The following is a 22,164-nucleotide window of genomic DNA, read 5'->3' on the forward strand; positions in this document are numbered from 1 at the left end:
AATGATGAACCATATATTAACGCATTGTTTGACACATAGTTGACCCAAAATTTACCTTAATTACCATGTTTTATTGCATTTTATTTATCAGTTCATTTAATTTTAATTAATGTTAGTCAAGACAAAAGATATTGCGCAAGTTGTTAATTATTGCAGAATTGGAGCACGAAGCCGCACGATTTGCATGAGCACAAAAGATCCAAGCCAAATGGAGAAACAAATGGAGGAAATAATATTTTCTACCAAAATTAAATCATTTTATTTGGCTGATTTCACCTGGCAGATTCGGTTTTCTAAATATTGATTTAGGTGTGCATGGTTGGCTGATTGAGCCGAGTTGATTTATTACCAAAAATTGAATTGGAGCAAAAGATGATATATTCGGCTTTGGGGGAAATTAGAGGGCATCTTTTATTTGAGCAGAATTATTTTTCTTGGGTTACGGGGAATTATTGAGAGGATTCGGCCAGAAGGAAAAATTGAAGAAAAAGGGAATTCGTTCAGAGGCAAACCGAAGCAAAGGAGCAACACTGGATTTAAGGGAGTCTTTATTCTCGTTTTCTTTTATTTTTCTGATTTCAATGGAAGCAAATATGACTTGTGTTTGTGTTGAAATTATGCTTGGCTAAACATTTTATCTAGGGATATGGAAGTAACTTAATACTTTTGTTATGTTGATTTAATTGTTTGAATTCTATTTGTGGTTGTGATGTTGATTTGTTTATGAATACTTGCTTGATTTGTTTAGTTATTTCTTATTTTATTAAGGGATCCGCTAATAATAAATTGAGATCGAAAGGAGAAATTTATATTAGAAGTACTTTTTAAAATAGTGATAATTATGCAAATAATATTAGGTGAATTTGGTGATGGACCGAAAGGAGAAATTGAATTGCTAGAACAACATAAACAAACTTAAGTACTCAGAGCTACGAAAGTAGTCCAAAAGGCTTTTGGGAAAAACACGGGTTATCAAATAGCTTAATGGGTTTAGATTAAAACTGGTAAGCCACGAACGTAGGAGACCTATTTAATCTAGATACGGTGCGAAGCCACGAAAGTGGATAAACATCTACCTTAGGATAACACCTCCTCAATAATTGCAACCCAAATATTATAAAAATAATTAGAAATACATAATTAAAAGTATCATAGTGAAACCATAACCCTAGATATCCATTTTCTCTGGTATTTCTCATCATTTTCTGTTTCTGAAATTTATTCTGCATTCTGTTAATTCAATCTGCATTCTGTCTGGAATTCAGGCTGAGGTTCTGGAATTTAGTCTGCATTTAGTTAATTCATCCAGCATTTTTATAATTTAGTTTAAAAGAAAACCACTTAATATTTGCTTGTCTAGATTACTGAAAACCGGTAAACCAGTACTTACAATACCTCTCTGTGGTTCGATACCCAAATTACTAAGCGATAAGGTCATGCGCTTGTGACCAAATTGTATTAGGATTAGGGATTAAATTATCAAGCTACCAAAATCACATCACACAACTGCCATAATTTTAACTGCTATAATTTTAAGTACAATATATATGTTTACATAATTATATGTGTATGTTTATAGGATAATATGTGTATGTTTACATGATAATATGTGTATGTTTACAAGATATTATGTGTATGTTCACAAAAGGTGGTCCCCAACAGCTGTCACGCGTTTTTAACAGCTGTCACGCGTTTTTAACAGCTTTCACGTGTTTTTAACAGCTTTCACGTATTTTTATGTTTACATGATTTGTTGAATTAGTTTACAGGATTTAGTATTGATGTTTACAGGATTAATTGAAAATATCTGGGGATTTTTGGGGGACTGGAGTTGGAGGACTGTTAGCTGCTTCCATATTATAAACCCTAAAATTAAATATATTTGTAACTCTAAAAAAACAAGACGATGGCGCAAGAATTATATATTTTGTGTTTCGAAACCAGATTATGACATAAATCAAACTCATCTAAAAATTCAGGCGACGACTCTGTCTCCCTCCCTTTGTTTCATCTCGCAACCCCACCTCTATAAAAGAACCCCAAATCAAACAAATATCATACTAGATACGGTAGACACACGTCATGAGTCTTGCTAGCTCCTTCTCGAATTCAAGCCTAACTCGGTTAGTATCGGTTAATGTTTTTTTGGTAAATCTATACTCATTTTGAAGACAATTAATCATTTTGTAGTGATAATTTTAGATCTAATTTATGGCGTTCGTAAAGCTTGTCTTTTATTAAAATTATGCTTTTCCATTAATTTTTTTTTTTTTTTTGCAACACAATGGTTGAATGTGTATCTATATATTATGTAGTTTCAATACGTAATGGTATCTAACCAAACTCTCAAATCATATTTAAACTAAAATACCAATCGTGCTTAAATCACGTTACTAAGTATACAAAGATATGAAAATGAAAATAAAATAAAGGGAGAACATGTAAATATTGTTGAGAAATAGGATCTAGGATCTCAGATTAATAATCATCATAGATCTAGAAATAGAAGGCTAGGATTAAATCAAGGAAGTAAAGGGGCCTCCTTGCATATATTCAACAAATAGGTATACTGTACATAGGTACAAGGTACAAACGGTAATAAAACAGTAGCTTAGATGTTTGTAATATATATAGGAATGGTAACAGTGTAAAGAAGAAGAACAAAATGAAATAATTATTTTCTCAAAATAATCTCTCCTCAGAAATTGCATAAATTCAACATGGTATCAGAGCATCAGTCTCTGTGACCGAAAAAATCTCTTCCAAATTCTTACCAGCAAAACTGGTATATACACAAGCAAAATCAAAACCCATAAACAGAAGTCTAGCACGTCAAAGAGATGGCTTCAGAGGGGCAGCATTCGAAAGAAGCCACCAATACCTCAAAACTCACAAACTCATTGCTCAACGGCCAAAACTATCTCTCATGGGCAAGTGCCGCAAGATTATCTCTCAGTGGAAGAGAGGTTTTAGAATTCATCACAGGAGAGTCTGTAAAGCCGGTTCCAAAAAAGAAAGATGAGGCAACTGAGGCCGAAAAAAAGGCAAGAAAACAGTGGCAATCTAAGAATGACAGAGTCATGGCATGGATCATGCAATCCATGGAGCCAAGTGTTTCAGAAATATTCCTTGGCCATGAAACAGCTTTCTCACTGTGGGAAGGCATAAAAACGATGTATGGCCGACAAAACAACAATTCCCACATTTATCGATTAAAACTAGAAATCCAGCAAGAACAACAAGGGTCAAGGAGTAATATAGAGTACCTGGGTGCTCTTCAAAAGAAATGGCATGAACTTCGAGTTTATCGGCCACCCATACCAGATCCAATAGCCATTCAGAGAGAAGAAGAAGATAAAATCTTCCAATATCTCGCGGGTCTCAATCCAAGCTATGAAGCCGTGAAATCACAACTTCTTTTAACAACTTCCCTTCCCTCCTTTGCTCAAATTACCACCATGGTGGAGCAAGAAGAAAGCCGACGGCTTGCTATGAGTGGTCCACAAGTCGGTGGCAGCGAGGGACACGAGACTCATAGCTTTGCCACAAAAAACCCCAATTTCGGAAAAAACCCTAACTTCCCAAATTACTCAAACCGATCAAGTATCAAGGGAGATAGATGCTCTCACTGCAAAAAGGAGGGTCACCAAGCCGAAAAATGTTATTTTCTTCACCCACATCTCAGGCCGAAGTGGTGGGATTCAAAGAGGGGAGGGAGAGACGTGAAAATGGCGGACTGGAATGAAGGGAAGAAGAGAAAGAAAGGGACTGAGTCGCGGACTGAGTCGCGTGGGGGTTTTTCTGCTCAAACTGAACCCAACCGGCCAATAAAAATGATTGGTTCAAGTGAACCAGGGTCTAACCCAGATGGCGCTGGCGGGTTAAGCGGGTCAGATCCGATGCAGCAGTTTTTTGAGCAGTTCTCTGTGTGGTTCTCCAAGAAAAATTCAAACAACACTTGTGGTATTGTCTCTAACTCAAATAATTTAAATTTGTATAATCAAATAATTATAGATAGCGGTGCCACTGACCATATGTTTGGAAATAAAGACCTTCTTACAAATTTAGACATGGCAAAAAATAATCAATTTGTATTAGTGGCCAACGGTATGAAAGCACAAATTAATGGTGTAGGAGAAATTGATATTTTTAACAAAAAAGTTCATAATGTTCTATATCTTGATACATTCCCTATAAATCTAATTTCCGTAAAAAAACTAACATATGAGTTTAATTGTGACGTAATTTTCTCATATAAAAATGTTATCTTTCAGGACCGGGAAACCGGGAGGAAGATTGGGGAAGGTTTTTTTGAAAATGGACACTATCTCTTGAATTTACAAGAATTAAACGTTTGTGCTTCCGCTAAATCTATTAACCAAGACATTTGGCATAAGAGGCTTGGGCATCCTTCCAACAAAATTTTAAATAGTGCACTAGATTTTTCATTTTCAAATTGTATCAATTGTGATATATGCAAGTTGGCAAAACAAACAAAGCTTCCTTTTTTCCAATCAAATAGCAAAAGTGAAGCATTGTTTGATTTAGTTCACTCCGATGTGTGGGGTCCGGCCCCAATTAACTCTTATAGTGGATTCAAATATTTTGTTATATTTATTGATGATTTTTCTAGAACTACTTGGTTGTATTTATTAAAATCAAAAGATGAGGTTTTCAATTGCTTTCAAGAATTTCTATGTCTCATAGAAAATCAATTTGATGCAAAACTTAAAATTTTTAGATCGGATAATGGAACGGAATTTGTAAACAAAAATTTCACAACGTTTTTTAAAGAAAAAGGAATCATACATCAAACTACTTGCATAAACACTCCCGAGCAAAATGGAGTGTCGGAAAGAAAAAATAGACATCTATTAGAAATGACACGTGCATTACTATTTCAAAATAATGTTCCAAAAAAATTTTGGTCGGATGCCATCCTTTGCGCCACTCATTTAATAAATAGATTACCAAGCGTTATTTTACAAAATAAAAGTCCAATGGAAATCCTTTACCAACGAAAAATTAATTTTGATTATCTAAGAGTATTTGGTTGCGTATGCTTTGTAAAAATTAAAAGAAAAGATAAATTTGACTATATGTCAACCAAAACCATTTTTTTGGGATATTCCTCATTTAAAAAGGGATATAAGTATTATGATCCTATAACAAAAAAATTATTTACGTCTAGAGACGTTATATTTTGTGAAGATAAGCTATATTTCAAAACAATGGAAATGAGTGAGACACCACATGCAAGTGACCAAATAAATTAGGAACCAATGGTACTACCTCATGTAAATGACCAATTAGTTACACAAGATAATGACCAAGAGGTTGAGACAAGTGTTGTTGAAGAAACAATAGAAAATATTGAAACCAATGATAATGAGATAGAAGAAAATCAAGAAGTTAGACGGTCCATAAGAACACCAATACCGTCCACTAGACTTAGAGACTATGAGACCTATACGGTACAATACCCTATACAAGAATTCAGATCATATAAAAATATTTCTTCTTCTTATAATGCATTTCTCATCTCCATTGAGAGAACACTAGAACCAAATAACTACCAAGAAGCCATAATTGATCCGGTATGGTGTGGTGCCATGAAGGAAGAACTAAGAGCTCTTGAAAAAAATGGGACATGGGTAATTGTACAATTACCAAAAAACAAAAAACCCGTTGGTTGCAAATGGGTATACAAAACCAAATATAATAGTGATGGTACCATAGAACGGTACAAGGCTAGATTAGTTGCCAAAGGGTATACTCAAACATATGGAATAGATTACAATGAAACCTTTGCCCCGGTAGCTAAAATGAATACCGTTAGAATTTTATTTTCTATTGCGACGAATAACAATTGGAATTTGTACCAAATGGATGTAAAAAACGTCTTTCTTCAAGGAACACTTGAAGAAGAGGTATATATGAACCTACCACCCGGCCATAAATTGGAAAACAATTCTAATTTAGTTTGTAGGTTAAATAAATCGATTTATGGATTGAAGCAATCTCCACGGGCATGGTATGGAAAACTTAGCTCTTATTTAATTTCTTGCAAGTTTAAAATTTGTAGTGCCGATCATTCATTATTTATTAAAAATGATGGAGAAAATATAACCCTTGTACTAGTATATGTAGATGATATTATAGTTACCGGAAATAACGTAGAAGAAATTAAAAGAGTTAAAAGCCAATTAAAGGAAAAATTTGACATCAAAGACCTTGGATATTTAAAATATTTTCTAGGAATAGAGGTAGTACATTCAAAATTGGGACTCTTCATCTCCCAAAGAAAGTATACTTTAGACCTCTTAAAGGAAACCGGTAAATTAGGATGCAAACCAATCTCTACCCCAATTGATAACCGGCATAAATTAAATGATGAGGATGGTGAACCAATTAAAGACATAAACCAATTTCAAAGGCTAGTTGGAAAGCTAATTTATCTAACGGTCACCCGTCCGGATATTTCTTTTTCCGTAAGCCAAATTAGTAGATTCATGCACTCACCAAGAACTCCACACCTAGAGGCAATAAATAGAATTTTAAGGTATTTAAAGAAAAATCCCGGCAAGGGAATTTGGATGAAAAACAATAATTCTAATATCATATGTGGCTATTCCGATGCAGATTGGGCTGGAAGTTTTGATAGAAAATCCACTACCGGCTTTTGCACATTTGTAGGCGGAAATTTAGTCACATGGAAAAGCAAGAAACAAAACGTTGTGGCACGATCTAGCGCGGAGGCGGAATATCGTGCCATGGCGTCAACCGCATGCGAATTAACTTGGATAAAACATCTACTCAAAGAAATAGGCATTGCTTGTGATCAACCAATGAAGATGTATTGTGATAATAACTCCGCAAAACATATCGCATCGAATCCGGTATTCCACGAGCGAACCAAACATATAGAAGTGGATTGTCACTTCATTAGAGAAAAAGTTCAAGCAAAGGAAATAGAAACACCATACGTTAAGAGTGAAGATCAACTAGCGGATATCCTCACCAAAGGCTTGGACCCGAGTTCATTTGAAAAAATTTTAAGCAAGCTAGGATTGTATGATATATACATTCCAAGCTTGAGGGGGAGTGTTGAGAAATAAGATCTAGGATCTCAGATTAATAATCATCATAGATCTAGAAATAGAAGGCTAGGATTAAATCAAGGAAGTAAAGGGGCCTCCTTGCATATATTCAACAAATAGGTATACTGTACATAGGTACAAGGTACAAACGGTAACAAAACAGTAGCTTAGATGTTTGTAATATATATAGGAATGGTAATAGTGTAAAGAAGAAGAACAAAATGAAATAATTGTTTTCTCAAAATAATCTCTCCTCAGAAATTGCATAAATTCAACAAATATTGATAACTAAGTTTGGAAAGAACAAAATTTGTTGAGGGTAGACGTTGGAGAACTTAAAATCAAAGAGAGGAAATAAAATATAAAGAAAACTTGTCCGACAATGAAAATTTTTATGAGAATTGGATATTTTAGGTATGAGTTTTATGACATCAATTTATTCATTTCCAAGTTAGAAAAAAAATCACGGACTAGAATGTTTATCCGCGAGTACAGGGGAGATTATTCACGAAATTACATTTTTTTTCTATTTTATAATATATATATATATATATAGAGTACGGCTAACGCGTTTCCTCTAGCATATGGGCCGAAATGCTTCTGATGGAAATTTGAAATTTCAAAATCTAAAAAGTCGATCTGAACCGTTCATCTCCTTCTCCATATTAATATCTGCTTGGAGACCAAATTTTACATTTTTCTGAATTTTTTTACTATTTATTAAGCCACTTTGAAAATCGCTGATCCAACGGTGGCTTAACAAAACAGTAAAACCATTGGATCAGCGATTTTCAAAGTGGCTTAATAAATAGTAAAAAATTTCAGAAAAATGTAAAATTTGGTCTCCAAGCAGATATTAATATGGAGAAGAAGATGAACGGTTCAGATCGACTTTTTGGATTTTGAAATTTGAAATTTCCACCGGAAGCATTTCGGCTCATATGCTAAAGGAAACGCGTTAGCCGTACTCTATATATATATATATATATATATTTGTAGATATATAGGAATAGAAGAATACAGTGGTTTAGAGAAATAAGAGAGAATAAATGAGTAGATTTAGAATTAAGTGTTATTTGACGTGTTTTAAATAAATTTTTTTAAAAATAATTTAAAATAAAAAAAATTGTTTGAGAGATGAGATTTAATACAGTGCTAATATTTAAATCAGAAACTCTGCGCCATTTTTTACGTTAGAGAGGAAAATCGAACTAGAATTAGGTGATAATTAAATGATTGAAAATGTAACTCCAACGGCAATTCTCTTGTAATGAATAATAACCATAGAATGAGCAATTCTTCTTCATTTTATTTATCCGCTTTTTTTAATGTATGAAATGATTATATTATACAATTATTTATTAAAAAAACAAACAAACAAAACAAAACCAAGATGAAATATTTAACAAGTTTTATACATTTTAATATTTTAAAATATATCTGTTGACCTCTACAAAAAACGGCGCTCTACTGAAAAAAAAAAAAAAAAAGTCCACAGCCCAGGCTGAAGGAAAATAGAAAGGCTATATAAAATGTTAAGTTTTATTAGATATATTGAATACTATGATATTTTCATAAAAAAATTGAATATTAAAATTTTTACATGGACACACTAGAAATTCTCCCTTAAAATTAAAACCGAAGTAAACAATCAAAGAAGACTAGTTGGTGTAGGGTTTAGAACTTTAGATCTGTATAGAATAAAGAAACAGAAGCTAAGATAATGTTGTAATTGGGAAGTCCAACCCAAGCCCATAATTCTTGACTGAGAATCTCAACCCAAGCCCACAATTATTGACTGAGAAACTCTACCCATGCCCATAATTCTTGACTGAGAATCTCAACCCAAGCCAAAATTATTGACTGAGAACCTCTACCCAAGCCCATAATTCTTGGCTGAGAACCTCGACCCAAGCCCATAATTCTTGACTGAGAACCTCAACCCAAGCCCATAAATATTGACTGAGAACCTCAACCCAAGTTGAATTTGGATTTCTGTTAGTTAGATCTGAATTGTTTGTTATGCCTCAGCAGTCAGCGCAAATCTTAAAGTAATCCGATAAATCTAATAGACCCATTTTCTTTATTTGATTCAGCTAGAATTCATTCTATAATCTTATTTTATCCCTCATTATTAAAAATAAATCTCATATAAAAGTGGAACCCATCCATCATAAATAATGGGTAAAAAAATTCTCTTGTTTTGAATATTCCAAACTGTGTGGTTTCAGATCTGCTGCTAAGTTGTATTTACGTGTCAGAGAATTCATAGGTTAAATTTATTTCCAAGTACGTACAATTCGTTGATATTAAAAAAAAAAAATCAATAAAATCCAAGATTCCCCAAGGCCACAACTGTAAGAAAAAAAGAACTGCAAGAACACAGCGAGTTTCTGTTTAAAATGAAGTTCAACGCATCGAGATGGATGCTGGAATTGTCGGTACATGTCAGATCCAAAGTATTATTATTATTATTATTATTCAACTGTATGATCCTTTTTTTTTATTGATATTGTTCTGTGATGCAGCAGGGGTGTTCATCGGTTCTGGAATTCAGTTTTAAAAAAAAAAACCGAACTGATTTAACATTGCAACTGAATCGAATCGAACCAAAGTTTTATTTCGGTTTGTTGGGTTAAAACCGAAATATATTAATTATTTTATTTAAAACAATTGATTTATAATAAACCGAAGTATATTAAGAAATAAATCGGGTATTAAGAAATAAATCGGGATATTAAGAAACAAACCGAAGTATTTAAAGCAACTGATTAAGAAATAAACCGGGGCAATTTGGATCAAATTCATAATATATAAAAGTTTGATCGGTTCGGTTATTTCAGTTTTGAAAATTTCCAATCCGAACCGAACCAAAGTTATAATTCAATTTTAGAAAACAAACCACACCAAACTATTAAACCAAAAAAAACTGAACCGTTTGATCCAAATAAATTCGGTTCAGTTCAAAACTGACTAAACCGGACCCAATAAACGCCACCAGATGCTAGTTGAACTCTTCGTTGGAAAGGGGAAACAACACTGAAGCTGAATGAATCCGTATCCTCTCCGGTATTGCAGAGGATCAGCCTCACTTTACGGTTTGAGATTAAATCTCAACCGGTTTGGGATTCGGTCGTAAAAGGGTGCAGTATTTTTGGGCTTTGAGATTCGTGCCAATTTAAAAAGAACGGTTCAGATCTAGTAATGGTAAAAGATTGCCTTATCAGGTATTGGAGAGGATGTGAATTCGAAGCTGAATAGTAAATACAAAAGAAGCTACAAGAGCTGTATTGGTATCGGTGTCCCTGTTAACTTGGAATTTTTTTTTTTTGGGATAATGGAAGAATCCATGTTGATCATTGAAATGCTTTCCCTTTAACTGTTTAAACCAGACCGTCCGATTAGAATCTAGACTAATATGATTGAAAGCGAAATGCACAATGTTCCTTCAATATTCGTGCCTATCTCCTAAGATATAGGGATCCGTGCATTCTATTTTTGACCGGATTAATCCGAATTATGATCGGACGGTCCGTCTCTAAAGAGAAATTTTCTTTCATTTCAGAGGATGTGGACTGGGGGGAGAGGCGCGTGGGTCCGGATCCCCTAAAGTAACTCAATTTTTGAGTTTAGATGTGTCCGGTGCCTATTCGGAGATAGCGCATGGTCCAGTATTATTTGAAGAGTTAAGGCTCTTTAAGATTCGTGTTATAGCATGTCAGATGGTCTGAATTAAAACTCAAAAGTTAAGTTACTTCGTGAGATCCTAATTCGAGGCGCGTTTAGTTGGAATTCACATCCTCTGAGACTTCTCAGCGCATGCATGTTTTTCTGGAAAATCTCAACTGTTCAAATTTGTTTTGCGTGAAACTCAAAGCATAAATAATACTGCCCCCTGCGCTATTTTCGAATAGGCACCGTACACGCGCTGAGATATCTCGGAGGATACGCACTCGTTTAAAAACTATTTTATCATAATTATTAATATCATAAATGCTTCTTATCTTGTCCGTGGACCGTGGTACATAAAAGAATAAAGAAAAATTATCATTTGACATGTTGTGATTAACCTAATAGTTCGAAATTATTAATATAAGAATAGAAACATCCTGACTACTATAATAGCACGTATATTTTTTTGGGATCCAATCTTTTATCTGTCAAGAGAAAATCTGAACTGTTCATTATATAAATCTCAGCCACTCATCAAAACAGATCTCAATCTCAGCATTTAATAAATAATTTTGATTTTATATACCTGTTTCATGTTGTCAAGTGTGTAAAACTCTAAATTTAATTAAAGATGTATCCATCATATAAAAAGCCGCATAGTAATTCAACAAACTTTCTACGCGTTTTCCCTTCTCTCCACGAATTCGTATCCTTTGAGATATCTCAAACTTTGCATGACATAATGGAAAATCCCAACCGTTTAAATACGCTCCACACGAATCTCAAAACACACATAATACTGACTCCCTACAGCACCCCAAATAGGCACCGGACACGCGTCACGCAAAAGTTGGGATATCTCAGAGGATACATTCCTGGATCTTCCGTGGCCCTGTTTGATGTGGTTGTTTGTGTTTCCATCTATTAACACCTCAATTGAATTCATTGATTTTTGTTTCTCTCATTATTGATTAATACATTATGACAAAATCAAATAAATATTAATCACATCTAAAGAAAGTAATCAAAATAATATTTCAATCTCGTTGCAATGCACAGACACTTAACTAGTAACATAAAAATGAGCCTATATGCAAGGCACTCTATGAAACATTTAATTCATTTGAAAAGAACAGTTGCTTTTTTTTTACAAAATTTTAATTTAAGAAATAATAATTAAGAAATATTATTATATTATTGTTTAATCATTTTATTTAATTATATTTATAATTATTAATAAGTATAATTGTATTGGTATTAACCATTTTAGAAATAAAAATAAGATTTCCTTCAATTATATCTAGAGTACAACCGAACTCGTTTAACACATTTCTATAATCAATCATGCATTCATGTGTATATCTGTGTTCATGGGTTTTCACTTTTTCAAAAGTAGATTCTTGTCTCCGTCAAATCTCATCCCGTGTAATTCCGCGACATACGAACAGGCCCTTAATTGGCACTTGGCACCACTTGCCAATTGAATATATCATGGGATAGTCCCATAAATCCTTGCCCTTGTTTTTAAAATAAAAGGTCTAGATGACTTCTGACTATTAATCTATAAGATCCCACAGCTAGGAGCTATTTGACTATTTTTTTTTTTTTGAATAAAGTGGGGATACGACCAATTTCATTACAAATTTAAATGTTCATACAAAACAGAGAAATACAATCTCTGAAATAGCATACTATGCAAAATACTTAAACAGAAATTAAGAATCGTAAAACTGTTGTGTATTTTAGGTATCGGATAATGGGTCAATTTAATACACTTTTTCACTTTTAAATTTATAAAACCTTAGTACACAATAATAGGTCAGTTGCAAGCATACAACCTATCCTTGTAGTAGTTTAGGTATCGATCCAAAGACAACGGGAAATATTACTTTTTACTAAATTAATTAATTCTAAAAAGTGCAATAAAAGTAAATGGGGGGTTTGTTTGAAAATTGGTTTGTGGGTTCAATACCCGATTGAGAGTCTAAAAGTAAACAAAACAATTTAAACAAACAAATAAAAAGAGTTTTGTGATTTAATGAGATGGAAGTCTAGGGGCTTTCGGCATACAATCACTTGGTCAAATCAACACTTAGTTGGTTTCTAAATTCATGTTTACAATTATGGGGTTTCTAAGTCTTAAATATCAAAAAGGGTCACTTTCGTGAATTAATGACTTGCCTAAATAATTCAGATTTCACGATTAAGTCATTCACCTCAATTCAACATTTGTTTCTTGTAGTTTCGGACTAAGAAATAGATTTGGTCATTTCTAATCTTAATCCTAAGGTTATTCATGTATACAATTTGGTACCATCAATTCTTTGATCCTAGCACTTTAAGTTTGTTAGACCTAAACGGGACGCTAATTAACGAGCACACAAATCATACAAGCACATGAATTATAAAATCAACAAGAACAAACATGCAAGCAAACAATCATCATAGAGAAAAATATCCAACTAAGGTAGATTTTAACACAAGTTCATGTTTTAAGCCTAAGCCCCTAGAGAGGAAATCTCGCCTCTCATGGGTGTGTTAACATCCAAGAGAAATACAAGAGTAAACATGATTAAAACTAAGAAAAACAAGAAAGAGAATAGAAAACACCAATCTCTTCGCTCGCTGCCCCTTGTCTTAACCTTTGCTCGCTCGAGAAAACCTTCAATCCTTCGCTCTAATCACCTTCAATCACTTGGGGAAGATAGAAAAGATGTGGAAAGATGTCTAGAATAAAAGCTAAGCTGAAAAGTTATCTTCCCCTGGTGTCTCCCTGCCAATATATAGTTCTTTTTGTGCCTTGGGAAACAATCTCCCGAAATCTGGAAGGAAATTTGAAGAGATATGGTGAAATCAGGCCAGATTGGCATTCGTGCGGCCTTCACAAATTCTCTGCGGCAAGTACAAATTTCCTGCGGCCTGCATAGAATGAAGAATTGGCTGGAGATCATGCAGGATTTTGTGTGGCCCACACAAAATTCCTGAAGGTCGCACAAAGGCCCGCACAACTCTCTGTTTTGAAAGGAGAAAACTTGATAAATTCTGAATTTTATTTTCGGCTTGAATTTATTTTGTGTGGCCCGCACAGAATTCCTACAGGCCACACAAACACCCACAGAATTGCTCATTTTGCTCGATTTCTGCAATTTAAACAAGGCAAAGGCAGTAACTTGGTTCTTTGATATATTCTATGTTAAACTAAGCTAAAATACAAGGGATTTGGTGCAGTTTTAGAGGTAAAACCCTAACCGAAAGTATATGTAATTGAGGCTTATCAAAAACCTAAGTAAACTGCATAATAGTCTTACAGAAGAGTAATAATAGACAAAACAAATAATCCACTAAAGTAATTAAGAAGTGTTACTCATAACTACAACACTAATACTAACATATGAATTAGAAACTTCATTAGAAGAATCAACATTGAGGAGTCAATTGCATCCAACTCAGCCCTATAGAGAGCTTTCCCTCTAAACTAAGAAAAACGTTCTCTTCGAAATCCAATAAAGGGCTTTCTCTTTTTAGAGTGTCTGTATTCAAGAGGATTATTAAAGAATCTGCCTGATTCAAAGAAGTAATATTTATAGACAAAATCAAAGTTAATTTAAAGTATGAATCATTAAATCTTGACTTACGTACACTAATAAAAAGTTAAAACTATATTAGCATAATCTACATAGCTGATGGAAGAGATTGATATTTGTTGAAAACAAATCTTATTTCTAGCAAGTCAAATCAATTATAAAGTTGTACCTCTAATTAAATCTACAAGCAATGAATCTTGTAAAGAATCCAATAATCTTTTAAAGCAGAGGAGCTATCTGACTATTAATCTATAAGATATTAAGATCCAATCAAAGCTGCCAAATTTACAAGGAATAAATGTCTTGTCCATGGGTTTGAGTTAAAACTTAAAACTACAAAGTTAATGGTTTGTGAATTATTAAACTGATGACTACTTGTCAAATTGTAGGGTGCTAATTCAAACCTCTTCAGGAAAAACAAACAGAGGTTATGGTATTATGCATTGCGTGGATTCGTCCGTACTATGGATTAATATTTTTAATTTTAAAATTCTAATGATCGATTTGAACCGTTCAATATGGTCTCCATAAAAATATGTAATTGTAAACTAAAATTTACATTTTTTTTACTATTATTTTTAGATTGATTGGAAATCAATGTTTTTGAATGGTCCATAATTTTCAGATCAAGTGATGTTCTACCAATCTAAAAAAACAGTAAAAAAAATCTGAAAAAAAATGTAAACTTTAGTTTACAAGTACATATTCATATAGAGACCAAGTTGAACGGTTTCGATCAATTGTTAGAACTTTCAAATTTAAATTTTGAGTCCATAGCGCATGCAACATCACTATGCATAGTACCATAGCTTCACTCAAACAATAATATCATCATAGAAATCAAATTCTTTTTTTTTTCATAAAGATACAGTCACAACCTTTACAAAAAAATTGCTCCAAAAATTAATCCAACTATCAATTACCAATATATGATTAAAAAAAAATTAGCGTACATGCAATTTTTATACACATTCATTTGATATCTCCGCAAATATTATCCATTTACAAGAATAAATTATAGACATGTTCTTCATTCAAAATTATTCATCAAAAATATAATTCAGAAATATCTTATCTAAACAATTGAGAACTTATTTAAATTTTATCCTTGAAAAAAAAATTAATCCCATGAACAAGAAAAACAATTCGAGTTTTGTTGTAGTAGAAATAAATAAATAAATAATACTTGGAATCTAATATGTGACCCATGATGTTTAATTGGACTTCTCTTTCCAAAAAATAAAAGAGTTGACCACAGAATAAATATCCCCAAATTCAGACTATTTCAAAGGAAATTTTAAAGAAATGTTTACAATTGGTAGTTGGGTTTTACTTCCCTTCTTATTTTTTTTTAATTTAGATTCTTTCATTTGACTTAAGATTCAGGATTACATGAGAGCCACAAGTATCAAAATAAATAAAAATTCCTCTTACTTAAATTAAGTTCAAATTTGTTAATTTTAAATTTCAGTGGATGATGATAGCTACTAATTATCTGTCTTAAACATCTCCAGGAAGATAACCTAAATTTAAAATATATTATTTTGTAGATCCAATGTGAAGAATAAAGATAAATGTCAACTATATGCATAATAAATTGGGTTCAAATTGTTCATATGCCCGTCAAAACTTCTGAAATTGTCTACTGTAGAAAAGAAAACTTGTATAATAATTGTCCGAAATTTTTATTTATACCATATTCCAAAAAAAAAAAAATCACATTTTCTAGGGAATTCCAAAAATAACAGGGCCGCCAATTCAATTTGCGGCTCTGTTCTCGGATACTGCAGATTGAATTGGAGACCCTCCAAAAATTCAAAAATTCAAAAATGCACTGTAATATGCTGATATTTTGGTTTTTCTGGGGGGCCTCCAATTCAATCTGCACCCCCCCCCCCCCTCAAGAATGGGGTCGCATATTGAATTGACGGCGCTAGTATTTTTGGAATTCTCCAATTTCAGAGGTATTTTGGTTTATTTATTTTTTTGAAATGGTATTAATAAAAATTTCGGAATAATCGCCCCTCACTGCTCAAACCATTAAAAACCTAATCATTATACACTGTTCTCAAATTAGAAAATATGAAATTTTTATACCATAATTAAATGAAGAATGATATGGAATGGGTGTTGGAAAATAAAGTTTAATGGACACCTTTATACTAGCTAGATATTTAGGATGAGATGGTAAATTAAGTGTATATACTAACAATATAAATATAAGAGGAAAAATGAAAAAAAAAAAAATTTAACAGAGAGTTAATAATTTTGGAGTTTTAATAGGAAAATACATAATTACAAAAGTTTTGATGGACATATGAGCAATTAACCCCAAACTATTTTAAATTATGAAGCTTTACAGGTTAATTAACTCGAAAGCATTTAAAAAAATGTGGACTGACAAAAAGTTAATAAATGCTTTAGGAGAGGTCATAATTTTTTCTGATCATTTATGTTAACCAATACAGTAGATACCCTAAATTCTCACCTCGAATTATCTTTTAATTTTTCATCAACTTTTCCAAAATATATAAAGTGACGTCATCATAGAAGGAACCAGTGTAGTAATATTATGTCTATTCGGTCAAATATTCTTATTCGGTTGCAATCTGAATAAAAAAATCTATATTCAAATATATAATTTAGAGTATATTATCAGTTTATAGTATATTAACAGTGGTTAATATAACATATTACCGGTTTATAGTATATTAACAATGATAAAAATACCGATTTAAAGTATATTAACAATGATTTATACCACATTTTACTGTATATTTATTTATATATATATATCTGCATAAAAATGCGACTGCATATATATTATGCGGTGACTTTTCACATGCCGGATATAAATCATGTATACCGAATATTAAAACACGCGAAAGAACGATGGCTACCAAGGACGTTATTTTGTCCTTTTGCTTTGATGTATCGTTGTCAGTAGAAAATAAAAAACGAAAGCAAATTAATGCTTGTACTTTTCATATTATTTATGACGCGGTCAAAGATACACCGCATACAAAGCATTCTAGCTTTGTGTGGTTAAATCAACTTTCTAAGATATATCTAAAATATATGTAGAGTTAGGCTGGAGTGCTATGGATAGCATAGTGGCCTCTATGCTACGGTTCAATATTTGAGTTTTTAAAATTCAAACGGTCGATTCGAATCGTTCATCTTATTCTTCATATTAATATCTGTTTGGAGACCAAATTTTACATTTTTTCTGAATTTTTTTACTATTTATTAAGTATTTTACAAAATTGTTGATCCAACGGTGGCTGCACAAAACAGTAAAACCGTTGGATTAGCGATTTTCAAAGTGGCTTAATAAATAATAAAATAATTCATAAAATTATAAAATTTGGTCTCCAAGCAGATATTAATATGGAGAATAAGATGAACGGTTCGGATCGACCGTTTGAATTTTGAAAACTCGAATATTGAGCCGTAGCATAGAGGCCACTATGCTATCCATAGCACCCCAGCCTAACTCATATATGTATGCAACTATATATATTTAAGCAAAAAATAAATCTATTCTTCTTCATAATGAAACAAAGTCATTATCAAATATTGTACAATCATCTCCTGATCATCCCAGAAGACAACAAACAGCTACACCATTGACAAATAAAATTTAAGTTTAGTTAGCCAACTTGGAAGACTAGTTGTACATAAATTTGCTGTTATTCTGATCTCAATTGTTAATCATCGTTAAGATTTGCGGATGAAAAAAAAACAACTTTTTGTTGAAATTTATACATTGAAAATTTTTGAACGGTTAGAATCGAAATAACAGATTTCTGTTATTAATTCCCTTAAAATAACATAAGAGTATAGATAATAAGTAAAAAAGAACAAGGGTGAAGGACTAGAAATTGAGGTCATAATTCATAAAGTTTTCTCCGAGGCTACAAAGGTTAGCAATAGGTAGGGTGGGGTGGCAACGAGTTTAGCTTGTCATGAACTGGATTCAATTTGAAATTGTTATGAGTTGGATCATTCAAATCACGAGCAAACTGACTTTAGATATTCGAGCTGAAATTTCAGCTTGCAATCATCACGAGATGGATCAAGTTATATCGTGATCTGACGAGCTGGTTCACTGAGTTTGACTGATTCTTGCTTTAAAAAGAAAATAAATTTTATAAATTTTTTAGATTGAACTAGACAGTATAAAATACATACAAATTCACAAATTATTGCTTAACTGAACTAGCTCGCGAGCTGACGAACAAACTAGTCACAATTTGAACTCGTTAATTCTGAACTGAACTAATAACGAGCTGATTGATTAACAGCACATTCCAATAATAAATAAATTGTTCAAGTGCGAGTCACGGTTGAGCACCCACCTACGAACTTTTTTACCAACCCCCGCAATAGGAACATGTGATTCACAATGTATCTTTTTTTTTTGTGATTCACACCGTAGTTGCTATTACAAAACAAACAATGGAATAAAATAGTTCACTGTCAGAAAGAAAGGACAAAATATCACGGAAGTGGGAAAACCAATCAGAACCAAACCATAAAGATATATATGTGGATATACAAAAAAAGATCAGCAGCTTTATAAACAAAAACAGTACGACAAAAAAAAAAAAACCAATCATACCTTGACTAATAATAACCAATCCCAACCCTAATAAATCCATGAACATCATGCCAAATCCCAACACCACAATATAAGATCCGTAGCAAAAACACCCAAAATCCTTGTACGGTTTCAAAATCGAGTAATTTGCAAGTACAAAAAGAAACCCTTTTGAGACTATATATGATATATCACACATAAACCAGTAAACCACACACACTCACAGACCTAATTAAACCCTCTCTGTTATCATCCAAATGGAGCTCACTACACCTGGGCCGGTACGGTGGCACCTGGCTCCACCTTGTTCTGAGCAGATCTAAGCATGAAGCTGTTGACACCACCGTTACCGGCTTCATTCGCACCGGGCTCTTCATCATTGTACACGTATGCAGACCCGCCATGGCGTGTCATATCCATGCCGGACAACTCCTCTTCAGCCGAAACCCGAAGCAATCCAAGTTTATGCAGGAGAAAGAACAAAGGCCCCATAGTTGCACTCACCCATCCAATTATGGCTAGAATTCCCACAATATGCGCGCCCAAAAGCCGACCGCCACCCCCCATAAAGAGCCCGTAGGGACGTCCTGACCGGCCCGGGTATACCTGGTTCACGTACTTCTCACGTGCAAATAGAGCCGTGAAGATGAGGCCCCACATCCCGCAACCGCCATGCAACTGAGTAGCCTCTAGCGGGTCATCGAACTTCAACTTGGCAGCGAGCATATTGCCGCCAATTAATACCCACGCTGAAACAAAACCGCAAATTACAGCGGCCCATGGGTCAACCACAGAACAACCTGAGGTGATTGCTGCGAATCCACCAAGAAGCCCATTGCACACATCAATAACATTCCAGTGACCGGTTTGAAGGTACTTGCCGAAAAGCGTGGTCAAGCCAGCAACACTACCCGCAAGAGTTGTGGTCACGGCTGTACGACCAACAGCTGACCATTGGCCGTTAATTGAACCGGACGGGCCGTAACTCTTGTCAATTATAGTGAAGGACCCCGGGTTGAAACCATACCAGCCAAACCAGAGAAGGAATGTGCCTAAAACAACCAAGGTAGCACTGTGGCCACGTAGAGCCACTGAACGGCCGGCATGATCGAACCGTCCAATACGGGGACCCTCGATAAGCGCACCCCAAAGCCCGGCTACTCCACCAACCATGTGCACCACACCCGAACCAGCGAAATCAATGACACCAGAATTGAACAAGACCGAATGATTCGAACCTCTAGCAGCACCGGCCCAGCCATCAGCAGCCCAGAACCAGTGGGATACAACTGGATATACGAACCCGGTAAGAAAAGCTGAGTATATCAGATAAGCCACGAACTGGGTCCTCTCGGCAATTGACCCAGAAGTGATCCCAGCTGCGGCAATGGCGAAGGCCCACTGATAGAGAAAGAATGGGTAGTCAAACCCGGTTTCAGGCAGCTTATTCAGACCAAAAAATTGCTTCCCAATAAAGGAATTAGAAGGCGTGCCGAACGCAAATGCGAAACCGAAGAGATAGTAGAACAGAGCACCGGCACAAGCATCCAAAACATTGGTGAGCATAATGTTCATGGTATTTTTGGCACGGACAGAGCCGGCGCAAAGCATGGCGAAGCCGAGCTGCATTGCGAAGACAAGGTAGGCAGAGAAGAGGAGGTAGGTGGAGTCGACAGCAAAGCCGGTGTCGAGGAATTGGTTGGAGACGGAATCGAACTGGTCGCATATCATGCTAGCGGCGCCGGTAGCGTTGCCGGCGCCAGTGAGGAACAGTGCCAGGTTAGCCGAGCAGTTCGACATGGCCATGGATTGGGGTGGAAGTGGAACCGTGGAAATGAAATGGATTTGATTTGATAAGAGGGGGTTTGATTGGTGGAGCGAGAGAGATGGGAGAGAAAGGAGGCTTTATAGACGACGAGGGAACTAATGAAAAGGACATAAAACAGTACTTTATTTTCTTGTTTAAATTTTGGGTGTATGTTGGGGAAATAAATCTTCTGTTATTCCTTTGATATAATAGGGCCTTGTTGTTCATCATCCAGCCGTTAAACTTTGTTGAGATTCGCACATGAAAAATTTGAATGGATAGATGAAAAATAACAGGATTCTGTTATCCCAAAGAAATAACAGCATATTTATTTCCGTTTGTTGGTCCCGCAGCCTGTTCACCACTAAAATAGAACACTGTAGTGAGTCCCATCTCTCTACAGATCCGTTCGCTACACTGAAACCAGGAAATCTTGCTCAGCTGTGCTTGGAATTTTTTTAAGAAACCATAATTTTACCAAACCAACTTCATTGTTTTATTTTTTATAAAAACTATAAAAATTGAGATGTAATTTTGATTCCTCTTTTTATTTTTTGGGCCGAATTGTTATTTCGGTCACAGTTATTTTCACAGATTTTGAGAATGGTTCAAACAAAATTGGACCAAATTATTTTGGACTGAATTGTCATTTCGGTAAAAAAAAAAAAAAAAAAATTTGAGACCAAAATGACATTTTAATTCTTATAAATTTTGTAAAAATAAAATAATCATGTTGGTTTCATAAATTTTTTTCTTCTAATATGGTTTATAAAAAAAAAAATTCGCTGTGCTTGGTCTCCTCTCTTGAAACCCACAGAAGATCATAGTTTCCCAAAGCCAATGAAAAACCATTCCAACTTCTAAGACTTGGGAGATGGTCCACTGTTCATTTGTTCCTGGTCTTGGGGTTTTGTTTTTTATGCTGGAAAATAAAAATAAAAAATACAATCAGGTTAACATGACGATTCTAATAAAAGCAAGTTGTATTTTAGATATATCTCTATAGATCTCTCTATTGCCCCTATTTTATCTATTAAATGAGTGGATAATTTATAATTATTTATAAAATTGTAAACTGCTCTCTAATATTTGTAAAAAGTGGAGGTCAAATTACCCAACTATTTAATACTCTTGTAATACAACAAAAGATTTTCTCTATTTATATTTCGAACCTATAACATTTTAAAAAAAGACCATGTATATTTGTCACTAGATTAAAAGTTAGTTATTTTTGCATATACATAACATAGTTAGGAATCAATATTTTTATTTATAAAGTATAAATAATCGATTTGGACTCTTCAACAATTTTTTCATATGAAATGAACTTACAGATTAAATTTTTATATTTTAAAAATGTTTTTACTTCTTAGATAGATAGAAAAACAATAGCTTCGA

At 33.9% G+C, this 22,164-nt stretch overlaps 1 protein-coding gene across 1 annotated transcript; it reads right to left on the reverse strand.

Moving 5' to 3' along the window:
* Positions 1-18,908: 18,908 nt before the first annotated feature.
* Positions 18,909-20,870, reverse strand: LOC144562360 (ammonium transporter 1 member 1-like). The gene has a single exon (XM_078311580.1). It carries the CDS (start codon positions 20,763-20,765, stop codon positions 19,227-19,229), a length of 1,539 nt encoding a protein of 512 aa, XP_078167706.1. The 5' UTR covers positions 20,766-20,870; the 3' UTR covers positions 18,909-19,226.
* Positions 20,871-22,164: the final 1,294 nt, after the last annotated feature.

Source organism: Carex rostrata, chromosome 11 (genome assembly GCF_964058835.1).
Source record: "Carex rostrata chromosome 11, lpCarRost1.2, whole genome shotgun sequence".
NCBI lineage: Eukaryota > Viridiplantae > Streptophyta > Magnoliopsida > Poales > Cyperaceae > Carex > Carex rostrata.

Coding starts and splice junctions, on each gene's coding strand:
- LOC144562360 (XM_078311580.1), bottom strand. CDS start 20,765: ATGGCCATGTCGAACTGCTCGGCTAACCTGGCACTGTTCCTCACTGGC.